Source organism: Rattus rattus, chromosome 2, assembly GCF_011064425.1.
Source record: "Rattus rattus isolate New Zealand chromosome 2, Rrattus_CSIRO_v1, whole genome shotgun sequence".
NCBI lineage: Eukaryota > Metazoa > Chordata > Mammalia > Rodentia > Muridae > Rattus > Rattus rattus.
Window position 1 is genome coordinate 162,882,438 of NC_046155.1, and position 25,809 is coordinate 162,908,246.

Consider the following 25,809-nt stretch of genomic DNA (forward strand, 5'->3'; position numbering starts at 1 on the left):
CGAGTTCCACTGTGGCTCGCTGTCTCCTGTTCACTTTGAGGTAAAGAAAATTAGCTTCTACTCACTGCTCCCGCCATGATGCTCTGGCCAACCCAAGCCATCATGGGATAAATAAATCCTTCCTGCCCTGTTGTTTTCTAAGATATTATAGTAACAGTTATACAAAAGTAAAAGCAAACACAGTACCTGACAGTTTTTACTAGTGTGTAACTAAAACATAGTAGCTATTGATCCCTCAGGGTAGGATCTTAGATAGATACATAAATATATTTATAGATAGATAGATAGATAGATAGATAGATAGATAGATAGATAGATAGATAGGTAGGTAGGTAGGTAGGTAGATAGGTAGATAGATAGAAAAGTGTGTGTGTGTATGTGTTTTTCATGTGTGTGAGGATCTGCCTGTATGTATTTCTGTGCACCATGTGTATGCACTGTCTATGGAGACCAGATGAGGGTATCAGGTCCCTGAGAACCAGAGTTACTGATGGCTGCGAGTCAGGATGTATGAGCTGGGAACCCAATCTGCAACTTCTCAAAGAGGAAGGAGCACGCAGTAAGCACTGAGCCTGTCTCCAGCCTCCAAAGTGGGTCTGATTTCTAGCTGATCATGTAAGTACCCAGCTAGACTTGACTCCCAGCCTCTCGTAGCTTTATGGCATATGTGGAAAAACTGTGGTGATGAGATATGCCATGATGGCATACCAGCAACCAAAGGAGTTCTTCATTATCCTGTCTTTCCTAAATGGGCAAAGGGCTTCAACAGACATTTCTCCATAAAGAAGCACGAGTGGCCACAGCACACTTCATCAGTCAGATGTGCATGGTAACCACAGGAGGGGTGGGAGGCATCTCTTAGCTAAGACCTTTACCTGCAAGCAACGAGCATAAAGTCTGTTATTAGGGTCTTCATAACCCACACAAATACCAGGTGGGCTCAGTGGCCTGCCTGTGACCACAGGGCTCAGAAGTCTGAAACTGCAGCCACAGAGCAAGCCAGCTGGACCTCTGCCCTGCTCAGCTCTGTATTCGACTGAGAGATCCTGCCTCTGCCCTAGAGATGGCTCAGTGCGTTAGTTCACTTTGCCACTGAGCCAGGCCTCAACTTGGCGGAAGGTGAGAACGGACCCCACACACTTACACATACACACAATAAGTAAATGTAATGGAGAAGGAGGAGGAGGCGAAGAGGAGGAGGGGAAGCCACCCTCAGACTGCCTCATCTCCATCCAGGGTTTTCACGGGATAGATCTAGGAGAACACATGAAGAGCCTTAGTGAAAACCTAGCCCAGCACTAAATTGGGACCATAAAATATCTGGATTTGAGAGTTCTAGAAGTATATCCATTTCAGCACAAAGTTCTACTCATTCCTTTATGAGAGCCCAAAAAGAGTCTGAAGCCAGACAGTATGCCTGGGCATCTGTCACCAGGGGGACTTCACTTCTCTGTCTCTCTGTTGCACAGAGAGTGGCACTACAGTAGTCCAAAGAAACAAGCCGGAAGGAGCAGCCAAGGCCAACAAGTGGGACTCCTCCCACTTGAAAAGCGTACTCGATCCAGCACCATTATCTGCTGTCACTGGAGAGCTGGACTATTCTCGTCCCTCATTCAGAAACACACAACACTCATTCCAGCCCTGAAAAACGAAAAGAGATGTAGGAGGTAACCATGGAGATTTAAAAGAGAAGGCACAGAGTAGTCGAGGTATGAAGAATAGCAGGTGGGAAGGAAGAGAAAAAAAAAACCCGATGCTTCAAAGCTGTGTGAACTTAACTCTGACCCGCTGCACTCAGCTAATAGCTTGCCTGCCTATGCCAATCCACTCGTGTAACTCACTGGTTTAAACCACTCCAAATCTGGTTAATACAAACTTTACAGAGAAAGAGGAAAATAGCAACAATATTTCAAAATGCTTTGTCTGCAGAGCCTCAGAGAGAGGGTGCCATATCAACAGATGCTTACAGGCTGGAAAGGAGACATTGTCAGTTCCTATGCAACTGTGCAATGATCTGTGAGCATCAACAAAGCTCACCCACATGTACAACTTCCTTTAGAAATATCTATTAGAGCTGGGGCACTGCTCAGTGGTAGACCCCTCCGAGACTCCCCCAGTGAGGGGCTGGGGGCGTGGCTCAGTGGTAGAGTCCCTGCCTAGAATCCCCCAGAGAGGGGCTGGGGGTGTGGATCAGTGGTTGACTGCTTGTCAGCTATACATAAAGGCCTAAGTTGATTCTCAGCACTACAAAAATCACAGAAGACTTATGTAAGCTGAACCAGGCAGGGAAGAATGCCAAAAACAGACCTACCTCTGTGATTCCTGACTTAGAGCCATACATAAGGAAGGTATGAAAGAACCATAGCAGAAAATATTAGGAATTCCACTTGTCCTGACTTTAGTTGAACATATTTATATATTTATAGAAAGAGGGGAAAGAGAAATAATAATCCTATGACAAAAACCTGGGGACCACTGCTATGTTGTGAAGACATTGTGAACCAGTATGGTGGTGCACCCCTGTAATCCCAGCACTGGGGAGGGGAAGCTCCAGGAGGACAGTGAGCCCAACCTAGGTCCTCGGCAAGACCAAATGCTCTTAGCTGTAAAAACAGTTTTCTGTTCTCCTGTAATAATGGTCATTTCCAAGGCGCTTTCTGCCTGTCTGCTAACCCAGGCCTAGCCCTGGAAGCTTCTAGCCTCCATACAATCTAAGCCTAGGATGTTGAACCTCCCAGACTTGCTGCTGAATAAGCTCACCCTTTCTGCTCTTTTCTGAACTCTGGCTGGCTGGCTCAACTCAGCTGTTCTGTTCACTCTTCTCCCAGCTGACTTATTCACTCAGGCTTCTCTCAGCTTCTGAATTGCTCTGCTTGGCCTCTAACTCTAGCAGTGTTTTCTAATCTGGCTCCTTCTCATTCTCTGCCTCATTCTGTCTCTCCTTGTGTCTAGCTTGTTCTCTCATCAATCCGTCTCTGTAAATTTCTCCCCATAGAACTGCCTCCTTCTCCCTCTCTGTGCTGCTCAACTCTCCCTCTCCACTCTACAGCACTGCTCTCCACAAACCCTACTGTCCCCTCTACTGCACTCTCCTCCTGTACTGTCTGCCTCTCCCCTTAAGTAGCTTCCCTTTCCTTTCCTCTCTCTCTCTCCTTGTGAGAGCTGGGCAGATCCTGTTCTGTCAAATCTTTCTGATTCATCACTTTGGCACTTTCAAACAGGGGTGCTTCCTCCTACAAATTAACTTTACCTTCACTGTTTGAGATTAAAGGTGTGTACTAAGGGACTGAGCCCCGTCCTAACTAGAAACAGGTTCAGATATCCTGAAACCATTAACTTCTGAGCTGTCTCTACAGCCCTGGAGCAAACTATCTTGAACTGTGCATCTGCTCCTGTCACGGACGCTGTATTGTGAAGGCCTCTCTCCCACGCATGTCTGTGTGTTTTATACAATTGCAGTAACAATGATCACAAATTGTTTCGTGGAACCTGGACGATGGTTATAAAGTTTCTCGAGAGGATACACAGAGTGGCTGAATTATTTGTCATGTTGAAAAGTAGGCTAACGTCAATTGCTGTCTCAGATCTGAGAAAAGCATTCTACAAAGAGACAGTCTTTTTAGGCCTGCTGACCTGCGCACTGGTTCTGTTTGCTGGAGTATCTGTTGCTGGTGCAGGGAATCACACTCATGGCCTTATGCATCTAAGCAGCCACTCTACCATTTAGTTGCACCTCTAGCCCTCGTTGTTTGTTTTCACTGAGAAATACTTAATCTTTTCAAATTGTACGTGTAAAGGAGGGGCGTGTGAATGCAGGTGCCTAAAGAAGGTTCCCAGTGCCCTCTCCCTGGGTTGTAGTTTGTATGAGCAGCTGCTGTGGGGGCTGGGAACCAGAGCAGTAGGTGCTCCTAATCGCTGAGCTCTCTCTCCAGCCCTCTACCTCTTCTTCTGCCTTAGCCTCCAAAGTGCTGGGATCATAGGCATGCACCTTGGTTCTTTGAAAAATTAATCTAAACAGGGGCTAGAGAATGGCCACAGTTAAGAACACCTGATCTTCCTGTAGAGGACCCAGTTGGGTTTCAGCACCCACATGGCAGCTCACAATTTGCCTCTAATTCCAGTTCCAGAGGAATCTATCGCCCTCTTCTGGCACCTCTGGGCACTGCATGCACTCTGGCTGGGATAAGAACACAAACTTTTTTAAAAAGAGAACATAATTTAGATTTTAAAAATAACCTAAAAGAGCTGGAGAGATGGCCTAGTGGTTAAGAGTGCTGGCTGCTCTTCTACAGGACTCCGGTTAGATTCCCAGTACCTGTTTATCAGCTCACACTTTGTAACTCCAGTTCCAGGGGATGTGACTCCCTCACACTGACATACATGCAGGCAAAACATCAATGCACATAAAATAAAAATAAACTATATATCTAAAAAATGATTTGTAAAAATAATTTAAATATAACAGTACACAAACTGGCTGTAAGCCCATGAGAATTTATTATGCAGTATAAGTAATTTAAAACATTCAAGTAAGGACCGTGAAATAATTGAACAATTAAAAGAAAATTATCTAAGTCTTTCTTATTCCATATTAAAAAGATTCTGAAGCTGGGTGGTAGCGGCACAGGCCTTTAAGGCCAGCACTGGGAGGCAGAGGCAGACAGATCTGAGTCTGAGGCCAGTCTGGTCTAAAGAGCAAGTTCCAGGCTAGCCTGGGCTACATGGAGAATCCCTGTCTTGGAAAAAAACCTTTAAAAAAATCTGTAATTCAAAATGCTAGAACTAAGTAAGAAATCTAATCTTGAAATGAGAGAACTTGTAAACATTGTGAGTTATAAGACAGATTCAACCAAATAAACTGGGGATGTCCACAAAGCAGAGGGCAGTCCATAGATAACACAGTGATGATAAGCTTGGGGTGATATCTGTGACAAATAGTAAGGATGCTCTCACAGGGAACAGATAACTTTACAACCAGCGTAAAAACAAATAAAAACCCGATATCATCGCCCTTCCCTAATAAACACATACAGGGGCTTTGATGGGACACATCTATAATCCCAGTGCACAGAAGGATGAGGGAGAATCATCTTAAGTTCACAGTCAGCCTAGGCTACAGGATGAGTTTAAGGCTAGCCTGGGCTATACACCATGTTCACTGCCCTGCTACACAAACAAAGGGCTGAGGAGTGAAGCTATAATAACTAGTAAAGCATTTGCCCGGCATGTGCAGTGTCTTATGTCCTAGCCCCAGCAGGCCATCCCCCATCCCTGAAAAAAAAAACCCTAAGATAATGATATATTATTTTTCCTCTAAGATTGGCAAAGATTAAATATGTCCACTGCTGGCAAAGGTACAGAGAAATCGGAGCTGTAATACAAACTGGTAATAAAAATTAATGTAATGGAATTGTTCATCCTTTTGCGATGTAGTTTGCCAACTTTTATCACACATTAGAACATGGGCTCTTTCTATTCTATTTCTAGACACATTTCCTAAAGAATTGTATATGTCTAAGAATGTTCTTTCAGATTTGCTTAAAACTGCATAAAACCAGAAACCGACTGGGCGTGATAGTTCCTGCCATCAGTCCAAGCGTGGGAAATCAAAAGCAGGCCGAACTCTTGGAGGCTAACCTGGTCTACATAGGCAGTTCCAGGCCAGCCCAGGCTACAGAGTGAGACCCTGTCTCAAAAATAAACAACAAAAGGATGGGCTGGAGAGGGGCTGGGTGGTTAAGAGCACTGGCTGCTCCTGCAAAGGACCTGGGTTTGATGCCTAGCATTGTGACTCCAGTTTCAGAGGAGCCAATACTGTAGTATCCTGGCCTCCTGGGCATCAGGAGGTGCACAGACATATGTGCAGGCAGAGCATTCATATAATATAAATATTATAACAATATATAAAATATAGTATTATTTATAGTATATATTATACATACTATATGTTACTTTTTATATTATATATTGTATGTTATGTTATATTATGTTATATATTATACATTATACATTAAATTACACATGTGTTATATAATTACATACCATATATAAATATACATGTAAAATTATATATACATATGTTTATATATAATTATAATATCCTAAACATCCAGTTAAATGGGAATATATACATCAAGTCATGTCCATATTGGTGATCAGTATTGTATTGATTACCTATCACTGTATAATAAAAGCCCCCTCCCACACCAACCCCCTCACAACAATAAGCATGGACTGTCCTCAGGGTTTCCGTGTGTAAGAGTGATAGGCAGAGGCGGTTCTGCCCAGGATGGTCCCTGCTATCAGCCAAAGCTGTCCAGGAGCTCTCTGATCTGCTAACAGGACAGCTCACTGGCAAGTGGCTGGCTGGAGGCTGCTACAGGCCTCTCTGCACAGGCTGTTGGGGTAGCCTCAAGACAGAACACTGAAATCCTTCCCTAAGTGAGCCATCCGACAGAAGCTAAGGCCGACACTGCACTGTCCTGTACCTCACAAGTCCCACACCCACAGCCACAATTCAGTGATACAGAACGATAGATGGGCATTGTATGAGTCACTTTGCACACTGTGGCCGAAACACCTGACAGAGCACTGTAAGACACGTTAAGACACGGTAAGACGCCACCTGTTTTGGCTCATGGTCCCGTGGCTTCTGCCTACAGTACCTGGAGGCAGAACATCACAGCAGGAGGATGTGTGGAGAGAAGTGCTCACTGCAGGGTAGACAGGAAGGGAACAAATGGGAAGTACATAGAGGGGCTTGATGAAGGGCATCCCAGGGTGGACCTGTGAGAGGGTCAACTGAGGGGCTGGACCTGAATGTGTACGCTTCCAGCCCCATCCCAAATCAGGTGGAAGTGAAAAAGGAGGAAGGCGGCCCCTGCTTGTCTCCACCGTGATGTGACTAGCCCACCTCCACGTTGCCCTCCCTCTACCACAGATGCCTTGGAAGCCCTCAGGCTCCAGAGGTTATGTCTTGAGGCTACTCCAACAGCCCATAGAGAGAGCCCTGTGAGCAGCAACTTGCCTGGAGCCAGCTGCCAGCCATGCAGTGGCCGATCAGACAGTTCCAGGTCCGCTTTCCTGGGCAGAACCAGCACTGCCTCTGTAAACAAAAAAACAAACAAATGAAAACTCCCAACACTCCTTTAAGTCGTTAACCACCTCAAGCCTGCTTTTCTTTTGGTGTGTCCCACGGTCCTGACTGCTCAAGTCAGAAACCTTGGAGCCAGGCTAGCTTCCTCCCTCTTATATAATCTGTACTGACACCCACACTACTCCAGCTGCACGGAGCACCTAAATATCCCAGACTTGCTGAGCTGTCTTCGTCTCCATGGCTATCACCCAAGTTAATACTTTTTAAAAGACTTACTTCTATTTAAAAACTTGTAAAGAGTTATGTATATGAGTGTTTTACCTGTATGGATGCAATGCCCGCTGGGCCAGAAGAGGGCATCAGGTCCCGGGGGACAAGTTACTGAGAATGTGGGTACTAGGAATCCAATGGAGGTTCTCCAGAGGGGAAGCCAGTGCCCTTCACCACTGAGACATCTCACCAACCACCCCCTTATTTATAATTTTTATGAGTGTTTTGCCTGCAAATGTGTGCACCTCATGCATGCTTGATGCCCTTGGGGATCAGGAGAGAGCATCAGTTCCCCCGAAACGGGAGTTACAGATGGTTGTGAGCCACTGTGTAGGGGCTGGGGACTGAACCTGGGTACTATGACTTTAAATTGGATTCTATTTGCATTTTTAAGATCCATTTTTATGTATGTGTATGTGTGTGTCTCTGTGGGTGCCCAGGGAGCCAGAAGAGGGTGTTAGAGCATCTGGAACTGAAACGACTGACTCACGTGGATACTTGGACCTAACTCTGGTCCTCTACAAGCGCAGTAAGCACTCGGTCTCTGAGCCATGTCTCCAGCCCCTCTCCTTGCCTTCTTCATTGGTCAGAGTGACACCTGTGGAGCTTACAACTGACAAGATCACAGGAGAGCAGGAAGGCATGGCATCTTTTATCCTATGTCTGTCAATCGCTGTTTTGTCTGAATGTACATGTGCACCATATGCACGTCTGATGCCCACAGAAGAACTTGAGTTACAGATGGTTGTGAGCCGCCACGTGGGTTCTGGAACCAAACCTGGGTCTTTTTGCAGCCCTTAACTGTTGCGTCATCTCTGCAGCCCTAAGGAAGGATATCTTCACTGTAAATAAAGGTAAAATGCCTTGAGATTTCCACCTGGGGGAAAATGAATGAGGCCCAAAGGTTAGGTACATTCAGGCCTTAATTCAGGCCCATTTTAACATAAGGTCCACGAGAGGAATATGATTTCTATGTTAGCAAACTTTGCAGCAAGTGTTCTGTGCTGGAATCCTTACCCGCAGCTGGCAAGAGGCGATTAATCTAGGTCTGCAATGGAATGGGAGAATCCCTTTTCCTTCCTCCATAATTTTCCTTGTCTTTCTATTCTGCTCCACTACAACTCACTGTCTTATTGTCTTGTGACAAGCCAGTACTCTCTCTGCATATAGCCCAGGCAAGAGTTGGACTTGTCAGCCTCCTGCCGCAGCCTCCTCAGCAGGACTACAGGAACACGACCTAAGACCTTAACTCTCAGACTTTACTCTTGGCAGTGCGCACCCACTTTCCATGAGAAGCACTACCACCAGATGATCTTATGACCGTTCTTGCCTCCGGTTATAGATATCAAGCAGCAGCTGAATACTGTCCCCCTAAGGGACACACACCTCACAGCAGTACATTTTCACCAAATCACTTTAAGGTGTGGGGTCTATCTAATAAGACATTCTAGTATTAACAGTTATTGGTATTAACAGGTGGCAACCAAAAGAGAAAAAAATCTAACAGGGATAGGTAGCTAAGAAAGGCAGGGTGGACAGAGCAATTTTTGTTAGAATTAGATGACAGGCTGCCTTTTCATAGGTACTCATCTCAGACGGTGATCCACTACCAAAACTCTTATCTACCTCACACCATTCTTTAGTCACAGACCTCAGGAGGCTGAAACAGAGTTGAGGCCAAATTGGTCTACATGAAGAGTTTCAGGTCAGCCAGAACTACATAATGAGACCCTATCTCAAAGAGAGGAAGAGAGGCTGGCAAGCAACTGGTGAAGCATGTTAAGGAGAATTAACAATAAAGCCCAGAGCAGTACTACGGGGGTGGGGGATTGAGAGGAGTGACTTTGGAGACCCAAAAGTGTTCGCAAACAACTTCAAAAGCATGTATAAACTTGTCACTAAACAACGTCAAAAGCATGTATAGCTGGATCTGTGGACAGGAGGTAGAGCCGGGAAGGTCCCCCAAGACTATGTAACCTTTCCGCGGGGCACCAGGAACTCCAAAAACAGGAACATGCCAAGCTTAAGCTCTGCCTCAGAACCTACAACCCCCAACGGCACTCTAAGCGGAAGTGTACCTCTTCCTTCCGGTGTGCGCCGCACGAGACGGGGCGGGGCAGCGCGGGAGGCGGGGGCGGGGCCTTGCATTGACGAACAGCTGCTGGAACCAATGAATGCAGCGGCAGCGGCCCGGCCTCCCCGGCGCGCCCCTTCCCGGGGCTGCAGACGCCCCCCAGGCCCATCCTTGCACCGCACCGCACATTGCCGGCGACAGCTGGGTCCTCCGGGTCTTCAACTCGCTGTAGCCCGTGAAGTGGGCGCGTCCCCAAGGCCTGGGTGCTTTGCGTGCTTCCTTGCCAATCCCGGGTAGCCCGCGAGGACTGCTGAGGCCGCAGGTCTGTGGCTGCGGGTCGGGCCGCGAGGTAACGGGACGCGCCGTATCTACCGGACACGTGGGCGGGGCATGGGAGGGAGCGTCTCTGAGCGGGAGCTTGTGCCTCGAGGTCCCCCCGGCCGGCTGGCATTGGCCCACTCGTGGACTCGCCAGGTGCGCAGGGGAGTGGCTCCAGGTGCGGGATAGTGGCGCGCGTCCTGGTCCACAGTCCAGGAATTGCCTTCCGGTCCCTTTGCTAAGGTCTGGCGGGGCTTTGCGTCCGGCTGGCCGAAGCAACTTTTTGTTTCCCAGTTGGTGAGGTTGTTGCCATCCAGGCGCGAACCGTAATTAGTACCTGGCGTGTTTGTTAACTTTCTACCTCAACAGGCTCAGGGTAGATGTAACGTGGGCCCTGCATAGCCCTTACCCGCCGAGGGCTAGCAGGGTATGATTCCCCAAGAGAGGTGAAGATTCCAGTGTTGGCTGCAAGACTTTGAAAAGACACCACCCCCACCCCACCCCTGTTTCTTGTGATTTTGAGCACACAGCATTTGAATCTGTGTTCCGTCTCAGCATTTTTGAATGAATGAATCTCAACAAAAGCATTGTGTGGTATTGGCTTCCTCTGTTGTATTGAGCAAGAGCCTTTCCGTTAGGTAAACAGACTTTGTGGTACCTCGAGTGCAGGTTGGATTAGCTGCCGCAAAGATCGCGTCTGGCTACTCCTCGATCTTTAATAGATAATTAGTAAAACGCTATTCATTAGTCAGAGGAACGAGGCAAGATGTTCCCGGGGGACTGAAGCCAGCTTACTCACCACCACCACACCCCCGCCTCCCTCTCACAGCTTCCAAACTAGGTAACTGCTCCTGCAGCTACACCCACAGTTGCTCCCCAGGGAGAGCAGCCACCCCGATTGGCACAACCCCGCGCTGTCTTTGACACCCAGGCATAAGGCTTAGCAGCGATTTTTTCAAAGAGCACAGGCGCTAAAATTCAGGTATCAGAAACTATTTCAGTTCTTCAAAATCTGGCTGTCACAAGTTTCCTAGGAATCCCTCCCACGTGGTCAGTTCTGTGGGAGACTCAGACCCACTACTTTCTGTAGGAACTGTAGAAAATAGTGTAAAACTGTGTCATGCAACAAATCGCACGGTCAGTGTTACGGAATCCGGGAGGGAAAACATCACAAGGCGTAGAGCATCCAAGATGGCTTCTTCATGTGGCTCACCTGTATCCCTGCCTCCTGGCTGTGCCTGCTGGAGAACAGGCGCTTCATAAATGTGGTTGAGTTCAACATTCGGGTTGAGTCTTTAAAGCCTGATTAAGATTTGTATGGGAGGGTCTGCTGAGCAGTAGACGGTAGGCTAAGTCAGACCATTTAAGCACGTAGAGCTTAAGGGTATATTGAATGAAGTGGGTGCTGACCTTTCCTTGGGGCATTTGTTTGTAGGGGTGGTTGGAAGAACAATGCCTATGAGTCTTTGACATGATGATGTACATCCGGCAAAGAAAAGAGACAAAACCCGTCGAAGTTGCTGAGGATTTCCCGTCACCAAAAGAAGATGTGAAGTTGGAAAAGAAATTGCCATCTGGTAAGTGATTGGAACTAAAGCAGCATTTTGGATTACTTTCACTTCTGAGAATTAACATATGTCACAATCTAATAGGGCAAAAAAAAAAATTGGTGCCACTTATGATGGGCACTTGTTCAGTCAGAAACTCTGACTGAACTTTGATTATATTGGCTTATCAGCTGTAATCAGTAAAAGAGCTTTGATGAGAAGGAATCCTTGGTAAGTTCGGTGTTGATTAACTTAGAGTTGGCAGTGTCATCGGATCCTTTACAGGGATGCTTCGCCTGCCCTAGCCAACTGTCTCTTTCCTCGGTACCTTGTCTGGTGTGCCCTGTGCGTGCGTGCTGTACCTTCCAGGTACCCTTACCTCCTTTTAGTCTCATTTCATTAAAGTCTTTGAAAAAGAGATTTAACATTTTGTATTCAGTCAAATTCCTGAAATGTTACTTCTTGTGCTTAATTTAGGGAGTGGGTAGGAATAGAAGGCAAGGGAAAGAAAAGAGGGGGGCGGGAGGGGGGGAAGAAAAGAGAACTTGGTGAATTGTTTATATAACGTTGAGCAGTTGCTAGGTAATTGAATGTGGCCAAATTTCTTTGAGCAAGCATGAAAAACTCCACACCCTTCAGCCATTTTCTGTCTAGGACATAATTAATCCTTTGTAGCCAGATGAATTCTTAGCAGCCAGAGCTGGTAGGTAGCAGAGAAAGCTGTTTAATAAGATAAAAGGTCTCTCGGTTGAAAAGCCAGGCCATTCGGCCAAGCTGATGAGAGCCAAGGCATAATAGGTAATTTGGAGTGGTTTCTGATGGTGCACAGTGAAAATTTATGTTAGACTGTGTCTTTTTTTAAAAATTGCATTTATTTATTTGCCTTGTATGTGTGGTGGCTGAACAGTGCATGCATGTGAAGGTCTGAGGACCACTAGCAGGCAAGTGTTCTCCCCTCCCACCTGTGGGTTAAGGAAACCAAACTCAGGCCATCAGGCTTGGCAGCAAGCCCCTACTCACTGAGCCAGCTCGGCAGCCCCTAGGTTGTTTCTTGTTTTTAAAGATGAGTTTATTTTTATGTGTATGGATGTTCTGCCTTCACATGCACTACATGTATGCCTGGTGTCCTCTCAGATCAGAGTTGGGTATTGGATTCTCTGGAACTGGAGTTACAGTTGGTTATGAGCCAGCATGTGGGTGACAGGAACTGAACCTGGGTCCTTAGCAAGAGCACTAGGTGCTCTTAAACTGCTGAGCCATCGTTCCAGCCCCCTCTTTTTTTGTTGTTTTTTTGTTTTTTTGTAAAAAACAAAAAAACAAACAACTTTGAAGATTGCTCATCTCATGAAATCATGTCAGAAAAAAAAGCAACCTTGAAAATAAGAGAGAATTTTAAAACGAAAGAAAAACCGCTTCTACCAACTTGCTCACCCAGGGAGTGGACAATGGTGCTTATCTTGCTGTCTGGATGTTGCATCCACACATGGTGTCCCTCAAGCAGCGTTATAAAACAAGCAAGATCCATGTGCTACCCCAGAACTTGCTGCACTTCCTGATCCATGTCCTGAGCCTTTCATAAGACCACCACGCCTGTGGGTGTGCCTGGTGGTGAGAAGGAGGAAGGAGCCCCCCACAGGTCAGCAGAGGGCATCAGGTTCCCTGGAACAGGAGCTACAGTTTAAGTCACTGTTAGGTCCTGAGACTGGAACCTGGGTCCTTTGGAACTGCAATAAATGCTTTTTTAATTCCTAAGCCATCTCTCTGGTCCTCGTGATGTTTAATTATTTAAATCCATTCCTGTATTAGGGTTTCCACTGCTGTGATGAAACGCCATGAGGCAAAAGCGGCTTGGTGAGGAAAGGGTTTATTCAGCTTACATTTACTTCTACATTGCTGTTAAGTCAGGGCAGGAACTCACACAGGGCAGGAACTCACACAGGGCAGGAACTCAAGCGGAGCCAGAACTAGGAGGAAGGAGCTGGTGCGGAGGCCGTGGAGGGTGCTGCTTACTGGCTTGTTCCCCATAGCTCGCTCGGCCTGCTTTCTTATAGCACTGAAGACTACAGTTTGCCTAGCCCACAGTCAGTCACTGATTAGGAAAATCCACTATAGCCTCGCCTGCAGCCCATCTTAGGGAGGCAACCTCTCAGTTGAAGTTCCCCGCTTCTCAGCTGAGTGTAGCTTGTGTCAAGTTGATATAAGTACTAGCCAGCATGTTTCCAGAGCGGTTCCAAGCTCCATTTACACCTATCCCTCTTGTGTCTCGGGTCATGCCAGGCAGGTGTCCTACCACTAAGCCACACCCCTAGCTCATTCCATTTTACATTTCATATTTGCCAAGAATTTTTAAAGCACAGCTCATTCTTTTGTCACTGTTAGGGGATTTGAGTGGATTTTAACAGGTTTCCGTCTATCTGCTGCAGTTATTGGCCATGTTTCCTTTTGCTCATGGACAGTTCATGTCCTTAATCTGTTCCCTCCTAGAATGTTCACCCGTTCTGCTCATCCTCAAATCTCCTGCCTTTGTATTTTCCCTAGTTTGTACGGCCTTTGATTTATGCTGTATTGCTTCTGTAGTTTATTTTTATTTTAATTATGCATCCGTGCGTATTGGTGTGTAGGTTGTACAAATGAGCACAGGACAGAAGGCATCAGTTCCCCTACCCCTGGAGTTACATGTGGTTGTGAGCTGCCTAACGTGAGTGCTGGGAACCCAACCCTGGCCGCTGCAGGAACAGCCAGTGATGTGAACAGTAGAGCTGTCTCCTATTTATAAATTTCGTGTTTTATGCGTTTTTCTTTGCTAAAAGGTTGTGCCTCTGGAAGGTTCTGGAAGATCCTGTCATCTGCAGTTGGCGGAACCGTGGCCCTTTGCATTGGACTTCTTACATCCGTGTACCTGGCCACCCTACATGAGAATGATTTGTGGTTTTCCAATATAAAGGTATGGCACACCTCGGGCCATTCTATGATCCCCAGTAGCTGCCCATGTAGGTGAATGACCGAGACCACACAGTTGAACCATGAGAATCCAACCCAGTCTCTTATCCTGGCATGGTAGCACGTGTCTGTAATCCCGGGACTCAGGAGGTGGAAATAGGAAGAGCAGACATTCACAGGCCTGCCTGGGTTACATGAGACCTTGTCCCCTCAAAGAAAAAAGAATCCAGGATCTTGAAAGAATTTGACTCTAAAGACTTAAGTGTTCATCATTTAAAAAGAGCACCAGAATTTGTCTAATCAAATGAGTTTCTCTCTGGCTGTGATGGTGTCTGCAATCCCCATCACACCAGCACACCACCCCTCCCACACTAGAGAGACAGAGGCAGGAGGGTTGGGAATTTGAGGCTAGCCTGGGCTACATAGTAAGACCCTGGTGAAAAAAAAAATAAAAAACAAAGTGAAGACTTGAGTTCAGATCTCTAGCACCCATGTAAAAAGCCAGACATAGTAATAAGTTCTTACAATCGCAGGTTGCAGTGAGAGACTCCGCCTTATAAAGCTCATGATGGACAGCTTCTGAGGGATGACAGTCAGGTTGACATGTGGCCTCCACTCATTTGCACATACAGATCCATGTCCCTGTGTACCCCCTATCCCTCTGTATACAAGCAGAAAGAAGAAAGGGAAAGGGAGAAAGAAAATTGACTTTTGTCCTTCCTAATCAATTTAGTTGTACTGTAGTTCTTTTGGATCTCAGTATTTATGGAAACGTTGGTTCTGAAACTGGTGTAGTGGTTGTGAGTCCTGCTTCTCAGCAGACATTATTGGAGCCTGCCTTCCCATCAGGAGCTTCAGACCTTGCTATGACTGTGCAGATGGCGTTGAGTGGAAAAGTCGTCATTGCTTTGTGGGGGGAGGGAGCTGGGCTGACTCTCGAAACATCATTTTGTTTTCTGTCTTTCTCAGAATTTCTAGAACTTACTGGCATGGTTTCAGGGCAGGCCTGTGACTTCACAGAAGGAAACGTGCACTTTGCCAGGGGTTTTGAGCCAAGCCTGCCGTGCTGTTTTCCTTAAAGTTTATCTTATTATTTAAATACGGTGTGCACCTAGCTGGGACCTGGGAGAGGCCAGCGAAGAGCATCCGATCCCCCAGAACTGGAGCTGGTGGCTGGGTGCTGGGAACTGAACCCTGGTCCTCCAGCAGAGCAGCAAGTGCATTTACCTGCTGAGCCTTCTCTCCAGCCCCAGAACAATGCTTCCTTAGGAACATCAATATCTTTATTTCGAATAAAGATTAAAATACTTCTATGGTACTATGTAGCCAAAGTTAAACGCTAGTAGCTGTGTGGTAGGAAGACGTGTTGAAAGAAATCACGGAATTAATTACTATTGAATCAAGCTTATGGGTAGCCTTGCTCTAATCCTTAAAAAGCTGTACTCCATCAAGATGCTTGGGCACCCTTGACTTTTCCCTGGGTCAGAGTAGTCATTGTGCTGCTTTTAAACCAATCTGGGTCGAGCACCTGTTTTGCGGATCACGTGGAACTAAATTCTATGGAGAACATGGAAGGAGTAACCAGGGCTTGAGATTGTCTAGCATACCAAGGGCTGTAAATGTGTGCTAGACGCCTACAGTGTTAAGCAGGCACCATGCCTCGTGGCAGCAGTATGAGCAGGTAAGATAGGACCCTACCTCCATGTGATGATACTCGAGAAGAATACAGGCAAGGCTCCAGACAGTGGCACTCATCCTGAACACGTGCCCAGGCCAGGAGGTGAGAGAGGCTTGGGTGTGGCGGCAGGACAGCGAGCTGGAGAACAGATGTGTACAGTGTAGGCTGCGAGTGGAAACCGCTGGCGGTGGAGTGCCCATGCTCCTGAGAGAAAAGGGACGGGGGTGGTGTCTCGGGCTGTGGTGTGGAGAATGGATTGAGAGGGACAGAATACAGCCGGAGCCTCACTGCTGAGTTAATCCTGTTCAGCGGATTCCGTGAGACCTGAATATCCAATTAGGATACTCAGTAAGCCATTATCTTCCTGCCTGGGAATCCAGCATCGGAGGAGACACGGAACTTAACTTTGAGGGGACAGGAGCAGAAAGAAAAATCAAAGCAGAGGAGGAGTGACTGGGGGCCTCCTTAGAGTCTGGATAGAGCTGAGCCCTCAGGGGTGAGACTTGGAAACAGGATCTTCATGGTAAAGAGGAGGAGCAGAGTGGATCGCAGGGAAGCACTCCAAAGTGGGAGTGAAGTCGGCAAGTCCAGAATCGGGCAGGCGGTGCATGAGGCAGAGCTCTGTGGGCATAATAAGGAACGTGTAAGGGAAGGTGGAAAGCATGGCTGTAGTATGGCTCGTGTGGCCCTGAGTGGCACGTGCTGCTGTGGAAGAGGTCACAGGAACGTCTATGACACAGACCAGAAGAATCACGAATCAATAACACGTATCCATACACGTTGGTGAGGACGCCAAGTGTGTGGGAGTGCTGGTTAGTTTTTTGACAACTTGAAGCAAGCTCAAGTTCTTCTGGGAAGAAGAAACCTCCCTTGAGAAAATGCCTCCGTCAGACTGCACTGTAATTGGTTAATGACTGACGTGGGAGGTTTCCGTCCACTGCGGGCAGCGCCATCTCTGGGCAGGCTGAGCAAGCATTAAGCAGCACCCTCCGTGGCCTTGGCTTTCATTCCTTCCTTGAGTTTCTGCCTGACTTCCCTTCATGAGGGACTGGGAGTACAAAGCCAATAAACCGTTGCCTCCCCAAGTTGCTTTAGTCACGGTGTTCATCTCGGCAGGAGAACGCAAACCGGGAAGTGGAGCACAGCACAGTGGGGGGCTCTGCCGTGGGTCTTACGCGCTGTCTGATGACCTTCATTTGGAATCTGGGAGAAGCTAGTCGTTAGCTAAGTGAGTACACGCCAGAAGTTCCACCCACTAGACGGATGTCCTGGGTCAATAGAGACGCTGGGGACAAATGGAAGCTGAGACCAAAGATGACGCGGGATGATTTGGCCGAGGGCCTGCAGCCATCCACACAGATGAGCCTTCTTTGGGGAGCTTGAGTTTGCACTCCCTTCGTGTAGGGGTTCAGAACTTGGAAGGAGTTAGAAGAGGGCGGAGTCAGAATTTTCTAGGAAGTTGTTTTTAATGGAAGGTGACATTTTGTATGGAAAGCAGGGCAGAAAGATCAATGACCACCTGACGTGTTCCGGGAACAGCTTGGTGGCTGGCTGGATACATCAGCCATTCCCTGTAACAGCACTGTTTACAGTTCTTCAGGGCACAGTGACTTCTCGCCAGCCACCACCAGTTAGGCCGAAGCTCCCAGGTTGAGAACTAGTCCTGGCCAAAACTACCATGGCTGAGAACTCCGGTTGCAGCTAGGTGAGGTAGCACACACCTTTATTCCCAGCACTTGGGAGGCAGAGGCAGGACGGTCTCTGAGATCCAAGCCAGCCACTGTGACACAGTGAGACCTTGGTCTACAAGACCAACGAACCAAAAAGGCAAACTCCAGTCTTAAGGGATTCCCAGTGTGATGGTTTGCATATGTTTGGCCCAGGGAGTGGCACTGTTAGAAGGTGTGACCTTGTTGGAGGAAGTGTGTCACTGTGGGGTGGACCTGGAGACCCTCCTCCTAGCTGCCTGGGGATGCTCAATCTGTACCAGGCTTCCTTTGGGTGAAGACGTAGAACTCAGCTCCTCCTGCTCCATGCCTGCCTGGATGCTGTGATGCTGCCAGGCCCCCACCTTGATGATAATGGACTGAACCTCTGAACCTGTAAGCCAGCCCCTGTTAAATGTGGTCCTTTATAAAACTTACATTGGTCATGGTGTCTGTTCACAGCACTGAAGCCCTGACTAAGACACCCAGGTAGTTCTCACTTCTAAGCAGCTGGCTGTACATTCCGAGGTGCCCTAGACCATTCGAGATGAGCACTAGGCTAGAATGAATCCTAGAACTCGGGGACACAACTGTACTTGAAAATGGAGCAAAAATAAAGGCTAAAACCAGCTGAAGGGAGAGATGCAGGGCAGTCCAGAGCGTCCCAAACCCAGGCGTCCATTGCCCTTCTTGTGAGCTCAAGTCAGTGTGGCCTTGTGTGCTTGATGTCAGCAGGGGCAGCTCATCCGAGTTCCAGATAAACAAGTGTCTTAGGGTTACTATGGCTGCGATGAAACACCATGGTCAAAAGCAACTTGGGGCAGAAAGGGTCTGTCTTAGCTTACACTTCATGTCACAGCCCATCGTTGAAGGAAGACAGGCCCGGAACTTGGAGGTAAGAACTCAAGCAGTCAGCGTCCACGGACGGAGGAGTGCTGACTACTGGCGTACTCTCCGTGGCTTGCTTAGTCTCCTTGCTTTTACTTGCCCTGGGGTGGCACTGCTCACAGTGAGTTGAGCCCTCCCACACCGATGGAGAAAAGGTACCACAGGCTTTCCCATAGGCCAGTCTGATGGACAGGGGCGCTTCCTTCATTGAGGTTCTCTCTCATAGATTCTAGCTGGTGTCAAGTCGACATAAAAACTAGCTGGCATGAGACTCAGTCACCAGCCATGGGCTGAACATGGTTTGCAGCCTAGAGAGGTGATATCATGGCTCAAAGCCCTAACCTTCGAGATCCTGGCAAGGCTTACCGACATCCTGAGTCATCTTTGCAGAAATAAGAGGCCCTTTCTGAGTCACCAGCCTCGAGCCGTTGATCAGGGTCACTTAGGAACAGAGGACTGAGAACAGCCGGGTTCTTGATTTCTGGGGCCTAGAAGTTATCTTCAAGGACAAGGTTTCACCGTGTACCCCAGGCTGGCTCAGAACTCATTCTCCTGCCGCCGCCACCCCCCCACCCAGCTGACTTGATACTGATGGCTCCTGCAGAGTAGTCCTGCTAAGGACAGGGAGTTGAGGAAGCTGGATTTGTGGCTCCAAAGGCGGGCACTCCATCTGTGTTGGAAAACGGACATTTTCCTATCACCAGCTTGTAGATGTGTGGGTGAGATTGTGTGTGGAATGGGAGGGAGGGAGAGAGAAGCCCGGGCCATCTTTCCGTGCCTCCGATTCCATCTGGGGAGCCACGAGCTGGCAGATCCTTAACAGGTTTCTTCCACCCACCACCCCCTGTCCCGTGAAGGCTACAGCAGAGCTCAGATGCACACTGACTGTTCTCGAAATCTCTGTGTTCTGAGACCGGGTCTCACTGTGTGGCTCAGACTGGCCTCAAACTCAGAAAGCTGCCTGCCGCTGCTTCCCGAGTGCCAAGATTAAAGGTGCAGACCATTACTCCTGGCACTAAGTTTTGGTTTGTTTGTTTTTTTTTAATTCTTTGTAAGATAGCCTGTACATTGGGTTTCTGTTTTCCAAATGATTTACTGGTTTAAGTTTTACTTGATTTTTAAGATAATATAATACCATAAAATAATATCTCACTTCGTAACCCAGGCTAGCCTCCAAGTATTGATCCTCCAGCCTCAGCTTTGAGTGCTGGGATTACAGGTATGCACCACTATGCCCTTTCTCAGTATGGGGCGTGTGTGTGTGTGTGTGTGTGTGTGTGTGTGTGTGTGTGTGTGTGTGTTTCCTCTGAAACACAATCTCAATGTCCAGCCCTGGATGGCCCGATGCTACAGTCCAGACGAGAAAGTTACAGACTACCATGCACATAAGGCCAAGTTGGAGTCCTTTATTAGCTGGCAGCCAAGAGTGGGGACTCTTGCCCCAAAGCTCAGGGGTAGAGCGTTTCTAAAGGCGAATACCACAGTGACATTGCCGTCAGGTGTGGGTCAGGTGAACCCGGCAGCATTTGTTTTGGCAGAACACACCAGTTGTGTTGCTTTACTCATCGGGCCGTGGTCAGGGTCGTGGAAAATCCCAAACGTGTTACCCAAGAGGACATGATCGTTCGGAGGAGGCGCTTCGGGCTCAGCAGTGCCTGAGCAGTCACAGATTGGAGTCGGGGTAAGGTCAGGACAGAATGGTGTCACCTCAGTCACTTGGTTGGAACTCCAAGCATAACCCAGGCTCACCTGGAACGTGCGGCAGCGTGCTTCAAAGCCGTCAGTGTCTTCGCAGCGTTATAATAATGAGAAGCGGGAACCTTGGAACACCAGCGTGAAAGCTGAAGGGAAAGATAAAGATACGGGCTTAAGCAGTATAGAAAGTCTGTATTTGTACCCTCACCCAGCCCTGCTCATGGGGTAGACTCTTTACTTGCTCCTGTTCAGTCACGGTAGTTTATTTTGCTTGCCGTGAAGCTTCAGATGTTGTAGATTTAAAAGTACATATCCTGTGTTGAGTGTCTGCCACGTGCTTGGCACTTTTTTTTTTCTTTTCAGATCGTAAACACCTTGCTTTAAATTGGCCTTTAAATGTAGAGTGCTTTTTCTACTGTCCTTTAACACAATCAAAACAAACCAAAAGGGCACAGTCCACATTCTTAATGTTGCTGCACTGCTCTTAGAGCCCAGAGCATTCCTGAGGCTAAGTAAATAAGCCTGTGTTTGAAGCAGGGTGAACCTGTGGGGTTTCTGGAAGGGAAGGCGGAGGAGTGGGGGCTGGGAGGGACAGCTGGCTGCTGGGAAGATGTGTCTGGAGCTGGGTGGGAAGGAGCAGCCTAGCTTGGCTGAGGGGGACAATCTTAGTCCTGGCAAGTGGGGGACAGGCAATGCAATGTGATAGCTGTCGTAGAGGGAGGCTACATTACATTTATTTATTGGGCATGTGTTATGTGTTTGTTTGTTGTTGTAATGTATGCTACACTGAGATGCTGGAACAGGTTTTGAGATGAGACATAGTGCTTAAGACTCACTAGCACTCTTGATATAATTACATCATTTCCACTTCCTGTTCCTTAAAACCCTCCAAAATACCGACTTAACCTCATGGCCTCTGTTTTTCATTTGTTACTAGAAGTAGGGGAGGACATAGCAGTTGGTTATCTAACACCAAATGATTTGCCCTGAAAACAAACATACATATATACATACATACATACATACATACATACATACATACATACATACATTATATTGATAGGACAGATTGTACTTATGTATTTAGGAATATACACACACGCATATGCACACGCACATGCACACACACATGCACAAGCACACACAGAGAGCACGACAAGGGGAAGGCAGTTTTGAGTGCTGAAGGTGACAGTGTGGCTTAGCAGTAGAGCATTTGGCTAGTCCGTGCATGCCTGGGTTTCATTTCTGCTACCACCACCAAAGAAAACTATTTCCCTTCTATTATTCATCCTACATGCGTATGTATTTTACCTAGCAAGCCCAATATCGTACACATAATTCGCCATGTCTGACATCATATCTCATGCGTCTCACACAGACGGGTCACACGCCTTTCCCAAGCTTGTGTTTGTCAGTTAAAAACAAAAGTGTGCCTATACAATTCCCAGACTTGACATGTGTATACTCTTATTTACTTCACTCTGTGAATGTGCCCCAATTTTGGAGAGTTGGATTGTTTCTAATTGTGTCATTAAATTCCCAAAATTACTTAGTTAACTTCTCACTTTAAAGTGGCAGTAAAAACATGTCACTTGCTACTCGTCTTGAAATTGTGTCAGAACAATTAAAGAAAATGGAGAGAGCTGGATTCTCCTTCCCGCCCTCCCTCCAGTTCTTTCTTATAAGGCTTGCGCTAGGAAAGCACCCTCTACCGCTCTGTGCCCAGACTCTGTGTCTCAGGAATCTAAGGAGACCGGTACCCAGATTCCAGGCAAATCCCGTGACATCTGGGGACTGTGAAAGGTCCTGAGCGAGGGCTCTGCAGCTCAGCCTTCAGGTGACGCTCCTGAGTGTAGACAGGCATGACGTGCATTCATGTCCTGAGAGACAAAGCCACCCATGTCCTAATGAGGACCGTGGGAATGGGCACAGAGAGCCACAAAGCAGTTTTCCTGAACATGCTTCTGTGACATTAGGGAGCTTAGCAGTATGAACAGAGTGCTAAGGGTTGACCGTATTTGTAGGATGCGGGCTGTAGTAACACAGTTTGAACAGCCCTATCATTGCCAATCACTGTTCAATAAACTGAGAACAAAATGAAAGACATCATTCTTAGGGTCTCACTAGTTACCCTGGCTGGCCTGAGACTCTCTATGTAGACCACGGACCTTGAACTCACATTTCTCTCTGCCTCTGCTTCCTGAGTGCTGGGATTGAAGACACGAACCACCAGGGCAGGCTGAGAAGTCACTCTTGAAAAGCAACCCCCATCTTAAAGCAGCTTTTGTTGAGCGTGTCTTCCCCCTCTACCCCCCCCAAAGCCTTTTTGGAAGGAACTGTTCAAGAAGGAACTAGTCAGTCATATTCAGAATGACTAATTACCCAGAAGGAGCTAGCAGAAGTGAAATCATTGTGAAATGATACCATAAGAGAAAAGGGGAGAAGACACCAGAAAACCTTATAGCGAACACTTGAAGATTGAACCAAATGTGACACAACCGGCCAGGCACAGTGGTGCAGCCCTGCAGCCCCAGCACTCAGGAGGGTAAGGCAGGAGGAGGGTAGAGTTTAAGGCCAGGCTCAACCACATGGTGACACCCTGATTCAAAGCAGAGACTTTTTTTAAAATGTATGTTTATGAGTAAGAGTGTTTGCGTGTGTGTGTGTGTGTGTGTGTGTGTGTGTATGTATGTGTGTGTGTGTGTGTGCAGTGTCCTTAGAGACCAGAAGAGGGCACCAGATCCTCTGCAAGAGCAGCAACCACTCCTACTCATTGAGCCATCTCTACCCCGAGTCTGTACTTATTCAGAGATAAAGGTCACAAAGGGAAAGGATACAGGAACCCACCGAATGTAGAAAAGAAAAACAAAGGACCAAACACAGGTCAGTACCCTGCAGATGGGACTGTGGAAAGCACAGGAGGAAGAGTTGACAGGCTTGGGAATGGAAACAGTTGAGTGAAATTCATCAAATGTTGGCAGGGAGCCAGGGAAGACAAAGTATAGCAAACATGTGACACCAGTGTCCCAGCCAAAGAGGAAGGAAAGGGTGAAGCAGAAATTTGTTTCTCAGAGAATTGAAGGATAAAGGGGAATTTGAGTAAGCAAACTGAAAGGGCGAAGCTAGTCCCAGGGAAAGTTAACCAGCAAAATTATTAGCAGAATGTAACACCACAAAAATGTGGTGTGGTGGAGGGGACCTGGAATCCTTCTGGGCAATTAAGAGGAAGAGGCAGGAGGATGAGAGGTTCAAGCCGTCCTTGACTACATCATGGGTTTGAGGCCAGCCAAGAATACATGAAACCCTCTATGTATGCATTCATGCATGTATATGTGTGTATGTGTATGTATGTATCTATGTATGTATGTATGTATGTATGTATGTATGTGTGTATGGGGAGCAGCCCCCCAGTTTCAGAGAGCAAGAACAGGGAGAGGAGTGATTGCAGGACTTAATAGAGAAATCTCTGGGCATTACAGATCATAGGACCTAGGAGGAGAGTCATGGGTTAATCTCACTTCAAAATTTTTATAATCCCATGTGAAATTTGGGGATGGTGAATGGAATTGAGTTTGGTAGTTACCTACCTGGAGTGCCTGCACTCAGAGGCAGAGGGAGAAGCAGAAGCAGAGGCAGGAGAATCGGGAATTGTAAGCTAATCTAGGCCCACAGTAGAGACTTGCATATTAGCCTGTCACAAAAAAAACTAATTACTTTTGAGTGACGCTTATAGAATAAGCAGTTTACATGGTACCTTACTCATTTTATCATATATAAAGACTTAGTCACTTAGCCACTGCTCTCTGGCTGTGAAGAGACACCATGACCAAGGCAACTCTTAGAAGAGAAAGAAAGCACTTAACCTGGGGGCCGGCCCAGTCTCAGAGGTTTAGTCCACTATCATGGCAGGGAGCATGGCTGGAGTGCTACATCCGATTTGAAGACTAAGAAAGAGAGAGAGCATAAGCCAGGCATGGGCTTTAGAAAGCTTCAGGCCCACTCCTAAGTGACTGACACACTTCCTCCAACAAGGCCCTGTGAGTTCCTGTGCGACCACACCTCCTGATCCTAATCCTTTCAAGTAGTGACACTCCCCGGTGAGAAGCATTCAAGTTTAGGAGCCTATGGAGGTGGTTCTCCTTCAAACCACAAAGGCGCTCACTCTACGACTCACCATAGCCTGGGAAATGATTTTCAAGCTCCTAAAGATGCTGAGAGGAAATATTTAACCCAGACTTCCTACAGATTTTAAAATGATGACAGATGTGGGGATGGGGCATTACCTGCCTTTAATCTCAGTACTCAGGTGGCAGAAGTAGGCCAACAGAGGCCAGCCTGGTCTACATAGTGAATTCCAAACTGGCCAAGGCTATGTATCTAGACTACATCTCAAAAAAAAAAAAAACAAAACAAAACAAAAAAAACAAAACCCAAAACAAACAAAAAAAGTATCTAGAATAGAATTTTTAAAATGTCAGAAATGCTGTCAGTGGTACTGATATTATTTACTGTAGGACCAAGGATACCTAATGCCACAGCATAAAGTGTACTGGGTATAAGTAACACAGGCTCACATGTGTAATGTTTGGTTGTGTAATATAACAACTAAGTAACGACATGGTAACATAACACGTGAAGGGGAAAGAGGAAAAGACCCAGGTGATGGAGACATCCTGGATTCTCTCTTACAGTTAAGAGTCTAGGGGTTGGGGATTTAGCTCAGTGGTAGAGCACTTGCCAAGGAAGCGCAAGGCCCGGGGTTCGGTCCCCAGCTCCAAAAAAAAAAACAAAAAAAAAAAAAAAAGAGTCAAAATATATCTATAAATGTGTGTCTATTTCAAAACCGGTAAGCTGGTCTGGGACAGGTCTCCGTTGATAGAGCACTTGCACGGCATGCAGGAAGCCCTGGCTTTATCCCCAGTGTCCAGTAAACTGTGCTGTGGTGCCCACCTGCGGCCTCAGCACTGGATCAGAGTTCAAGGGCATCTTCAACTACATCGAGATTTTGAAGCCAGCCAGATCCTGTCTCAAGACCACAACCCGATAGATCAATAGCTAGATCCGTGGTGTGGCATGCAGGCCTGTGATTCTAGCTCTTCAGAAGCGAGATAGGAGAATTGAGAGATCTGGGTTCACGACCAGCCTGGGCTCCATAGTGAAGCTGTCTCAATAGACAAAGCCCCATAGGTGCATTCATGAAAGGAGACTGCCCTGAAGCACAGGAGAAGAACATATATGGTCCTGCGGCCACACTACTCATTACAGAACATCAGTAGTTGGTACACAGAAAGGTAAATGAGTTGTCCTGTGTCATTGTAGTTAAGGACCCTGAAAAGTTCCCTAGTTAAAAAGACACACGGATGTCAAATATATCCAAACTTTTCTCTTCTTTGAAGCAGGGTCTCACTACTCCTGGCTAGCCTGGAACCTATAATACAGACCAAGCTGTCCTCAAACTCACTGTGTGCACTTCCACATCCAACGTCCAGACTTTTATTTCTAAATTAGGAGTGTAGATGAGTGTATGTTTGTGTATGTGCATGCCCCACGTGAGTGCTGTGCCCCAAGAGGCCAGAAGAGGGCGCTGTTCCCCTGGA

At 47.1% G+C, this 25,809-nt stretch overlaps 1 protein-coding gene across 3 annotated transcripts in view; it reads left to right on the top strand.

Annotated features, from left to right (window-relative positions):
• Positions 1–9,675: 9,675 nt before the first annotated feature.
• Positions 9,676–25,809, top strand: part of Dpy19l3 (dpy-19 like C-mannosyltransferase 3) — a 60,980-nt gene continuing 44,846 nt past the window's right edge. Inside the window, exons 1-3 of one of the 3 annotated variants that reach the window (XM_032893846.1) lie at positions 9,676–9,762; positions 11,194–11,335; positions 14,116–14,249. In XM_032893846.1, coding sequence (XP_032749737.1) covers positions 11,230–11,335; positions 14,116–14,249 — 240 coding nt within the window. In that variant the 5' untranslated portion in view covers positions 9,676–9,762; positions 11,194–11,229. Of the gene's footprint in view, positions 9,790–9,893; positions 9,915–11,193; positions 11,336–14,115; positions 14,250–25,809 lie in introns of those variants that run through there. The other 2 variants (XM_032893845.1, XM_032893847.1) reach the window with 2 other exon arrangements.